At 38.8% G+C, this 4,958-nt stretch overlaps 1 protein-coding gene across 1 annotated transcript; it reads left to right on the top strand.

Moving 5' to 3' along the window:
- The first annotated feature begins 366 nt into the window (after positions 1-366).
- Positions 367-4,581, top strand: NEURL3 (neuralized E3 ubiquitin protein ligase 3). The gene is made up of 3 exons (XM_075855356.1): positions 367-856; positions 965-1,015; positions 2,375-4,581. Exons 1-3 carry the CDS (start codon positions 367-369, stop codon positions 2,713-2,715), a joined length of 882 nt encoding a protein of 293 aa, XP_075711471.1. The 3' UTR covers positions 2,716-4,581.
- Positions 4,582-4,958: the final 377 nt, after the last annotated feature.

The raw sequence follows: 4,958 nt of genomic DNA on the forward strand, positions 1-4,958 counted from the left end.
TAGTAGCTTTATTATTACAGGACATGAACAAAGTACAAGGTTTAGGTTCTTCTTCTCTTAAAATACAGCAGTATGAGAAGTGAATGGTGTCCGCAGCTACCATTCTTTATATATTAGCAGTAAGGGTGCGAGATGACGCTGAGGTTGGGGTATTTGTACTTGGGTGTATCTCTTATAGCCTGATATCATGATATAATGCTTCTGAGTTCATTTTAACCCACTGCTTCCCAACAATCTGAATTTTGATAAGGAAGTCCATTTTCTACATGTGCTTTGACTCCATTTTGTGCACACAGTGTTGAGGGTTTTGAATCTTGGGGGTTACACGGCTTGAACATAAACTAGTAATTTTACATTTGTTGACTCATGTTCCTGTTTGCATCCTTAGGTCTCTCTTTTCACCCCCATTCTAAGGGCAGGAATATCCTCCTAAACAGTTGCCTCCATAAGGCCAAACGATGCGCCAGCTTCCATGATGGACTTACCTTCTCAAATCGCCCACTTCTCCCTAGAGAAAAAGTTTGGGTAAAAGTTTTGGAGGTCGAACAGCGATGGCATGGAGCTTTACGGGTTGGCTTTACCTCTGTGAACCCCAACGACATTGACTCTGCCTTTCTACCACCATTTGCTTGCCCTAATCTTTCCGATTATCCTGGTTTCTGGGCTGTAGGAATTTCAGAGGAACTGTGCAAAGAGGGTGACGAAATTTGCTTCTGGACAAACAAAAAAGGCCAAGCACTTTTAAAAAAGAAGGGACAATTGAAGCCGAAGGTGTTGTTTGCTGGTATACCAAGGAAGACACCACTCTGGGTCATGTTAGATGTATATGGACAAACAAAGGCTTTGCAGCTACTGGGTGAGTGGTCTGTATTGTCAGCCAGCATATTCATACATGTTACTCATTTATCACAGTTGTAAGATATTTTCCATTTTAACTAAATTAATGGAAAATTTTCTTTTTCAGATATGAAAACAAAGCACCTATGTTCTCCATGTTGTTGTGATGGCAATAAAGGTTAGTTCAATTTTTTGGAATGTTTAATTTTATTGGTGCTGTTTAATCACATGAGAAAGCAGCTGCGCTTCTCCTAAAAATCTTCCCTGTCCAGTCCGGGATCACACCCTCTTCCTGTTCTACAACTCATAATCCAGCTGCTCCATCCTGTCAGTGGAAGCCAACCCCAGGCTATACTGTATGATATGACTTATAGGATCATACATTTCTGCATAATCAGGTCACATTAAAACATTATTTCTATAACCACGTTATACAAGTTGTTCACCCGACTGGTTATACTGGTCCAGTAAGGGTTGTATATCGATTAATTAAATCATATAATGTGTCATATGACAAATAATACCTGAGATGTCATCTAGTTATATATTAAACGCCTGTTCTCAAATACTTTGCTAACAGCTAGTTCCTGTTTCTGTTCACTTTTTATGTTGTGGTTGTAAGGGAAATCATGACATATGCTTTGCAGAAGTTAAATGAATTGCTGAAAGCAACTACTTATATAAAGGAGGTTTACGTTTTCTGCCCTCATCTGTGGACTCCGTGGTCTATGACACACATCGAGAAATAATTTAAAACTAAGCCAGCCTATGTTAATTATGAACCTTTGTAGGCCATTAATCATTCATGTACAAAGATGTAACATTGTAAATTGTGTGGTTAGATTGCACCCTATATATTTAGGTTTTTATCATTTATACCACAAGCTATCTGTATAGAGTGTTGCTACTAACTGAAGCTATGGAACATCCCTAACATGAGTTGATTGATGGACCCATGGCCAAACTAAGACTCGGTTCACATTAGTGTCATGGTTTCTATTATTTCAATTATAGTCTATTGACTAATAATCAGGTCTCTCAGGGTTCTGCCATGTGTGGCCGCAATAATAGCCCTGCTGCAATAGTCAGGTTTCAGTTGTAGTAGAAAAGCATTCTGCGCTATTCTATCCAGTACTAAAAAGGATACCTGATGGAACCCTGAAGGTCCTACTACAAGTAAACAGGGAGGGGTAAAAAAAGATATATCCTAATGCGGATCATAACAGATCATTAAAGATCCTAACGGATCCGTCATATCTGTCATGAAATCTTTAAAAACGGAAGCTATGATGTCAGTGTGAACAGAGCCTCAGTATAAAAATCCAGTTGCCAGAGTGGCAAGGTGCTTTTGCTAATATAGGATATGGATTGGTTGCAGACAAGCTCTAAGATGTGAACTATATCGGCATCAGTTTAGAGGCAGGATATAGCTGAAATAAAATAAGTAAATATAATCTACAGTTCTATGCTTAACCTAAAAGGATATATACGGTAACCATATAGGGACCTAACGTTCTCTTATGTACTTCTTCTACAGAGCCCCTAGACTTTGGTCCAAGCCACCTTGGTACAACTGTGACAAAGCACAAAGCAATGCAACCTCCTAACTCTAAGCACAGCATGGAAAAGTCTGCAGAACTGGACCTAAGAACAAAAGCGGTGAACATACAACTATTCAGAGAAGATGAGCCAAACTGTGTGATCTGTCAGGACAGAATAGCGGACACTTTGCTTCTACCCTGCAGACACTGCTTCTTCTGCAAACCATGTGTCCAAAAATTTAGAGAACAGAACAATATCTGCCCATTGTGCCGTCAATGTATCTTCATAACCCGAGGTGTTAGAGAAGGACATCTGCTCATCGATCTTAGTAGCTGATCTTTGTTGCTGCTTACGGGACATCGGGAACATTTTCCTAATTTTGTCTGCGTTAAAGACTGGTTTAACATCTACTTGCTTTCCTTCCCTTCCAGACAAATTGCAGGAGCATGGCTCTTACAGTATAACAGCCAATGTAATGGTGTGTACAGTACATGAGGCTACCTAGCTATCATTTTGGCAATTATATATACTGGGAGTTGGATAGCATTTTGGATTTATTCAGATAAATTCAGTTAATATTCAAGAAACGGTACAAAACCAAAAAAATGAAAGAATATAAGATGTACAAGCACGAGCGAGGCTGTGTTCACACCAAGTCAGAGCTCTACGTTCAAGGTATGCACCGGGAAAACTTCCAGTTCATACGCCAAGTATATCTATAGGCCCCTAATTGTATGCTTTTGTCATGTGCTGGGCCGGTATGCGCCAGGCTACCTTGTTTGAATGGTATAGAATAGCGTAGTAGACTACGCTATTCCATACAAAATGTACACCGTGAAAAAGTATACATGCGGTATACGTTTATTTTACAATAGGTCGTATGGGCAATGTATCCCACTGTATGCCTGTTCAGTTGGATACGTTGCAACCTTCAGTCGGAGGTATATGCCAAAAAAATCCTCCCGACTTATACCTCTGATGTAGGACTCTAATGTGGTGTGAACAGAGCCTTAGGTTTAATGCACATAACTGCATCTGGGATCCATAGCATACCAATCCTGAATATACTGGTAATGCATTTTAATGGCATCATACATACAGCCATTTTTAAAATATAGTATTATACAGAGATTTTTTTTTTCCTTTTTTTGCAGCATGCTCCATCGAATGTTGTATATTGGGCCAAGTTCTCCCTTAGTAGCAATGAAAATAGTGATATGAAATCTCACACAGATCTAGGCATCAATAATACGGTGTTCTATATGGTTCTGTATTGCACACCGTATTATCTACATGACAGTTGTGTGTATGAGGCCTAACCAAGGATGAGAACTGGACATAACTCATGGAATATGTAACATATAAGGGAAGGAAATGAACTGAATGTAGAACATGATAAATCAAACAAAATTAAAGAACATTTCTACCCAAGAACTACTCGTACATCATACATGTAATCAACATTGATGTCGTTCATGCACCTTATGGTCGAGATAATGGGTTAAACATTTTGAAAAAAAGGTAGAATGACTCAGGAGGAGAAATAAGGTCAGGTTACAGGTAAGGACTAAGAATGTGATAAATAGAAACTGAAAGGCAGAGAAGGAAGTTTAATATTGAGCAAGAGCGTAAGAAATAAATAGAAATTATACATGGATGGGCAAGTAGGGACAAGAAAGAAGTCAAGGAAAGGAAGCTAGACAACAGAGGTAGTCAGCTACACGGGTGGTATAAAGCAGGTCAGAGAGAAAAAAAAAGAGGGGTAACTTGGGGCTCCTGTCCCCATTGTCTTCTTATGTGACAGAGGGGCCTTTGGGCCCCCCAGGGCATGGGTGAAACAGTTACTTCTGCACCCCCTATAGCTATGCTTCTGGACACAGTGGAAAGGAGGGCATAGGAAAGTGAACTGAAGTGACAGAAGGAGACATTAAAATAAGAGTATAGTACAAGTAGGTATGAAGATGCAAGAAAGGTCAGAAAAAATTAGATAATGGAGGTGAATTAAGAAAGTTGCAGAACAGTTAGAACTGAGTTTGTATGAACAATAGAGAAGGGGGGAAATACTTTTAAAAATCAAGGATGCGAATACAGAAAATGTTGTGGGGAAAGTGCAAAAGCATAAAATGTGATTTTTTAATTATTGTTATTTTATTTGAAGTATATTTTGTACCATGTACTTTATTTTGTACCATGAAGAACTAATCAGCCACTGTGTTCATGTTCTTAGAAACATAATTTTTATATCAGTCTAATAAAGATTTTTTATAAAAAAAATATATTATTTTAAATTTCAATGTGATATTTTGATTAATATTGTTAATCTTGCCAGATATCATTGATCTTATCTGGATCCTCCTTGCCAGTTATATCATGCAGATTCCATAGGATTGGGAGTTGTAGAGAACAGATGCATTTTACCTTTTCTTTAATTTACTTCTCATCAGAGGAGTAACTCGAAGCTCCTGGGTCCCAATGCAAAATCTGTAAGAAGGTCGCCCCCCAAGTACCATGGTCCATTTATTACACTGGTGTCTTTAGGCCAGCTCCGACACCCAGGGCCCAGGTGCAAATACTACCTC

This window comes from Rhinoderma darwinii, chromosome 3 (assembly GCF_050947455.1).
Source record: "Rhinoderma darwinii isolate aRhiDar2 chromosome 3, aRhiDar2.hap1, whole genome shotgun sequence".
NCBI classification, from domain to species: Eukaryota; Metazoa; Chordata; class Amphibia; order Anura; family Rhinodermatidae; genus Rhinoderma; species Rhinoderma darwinii.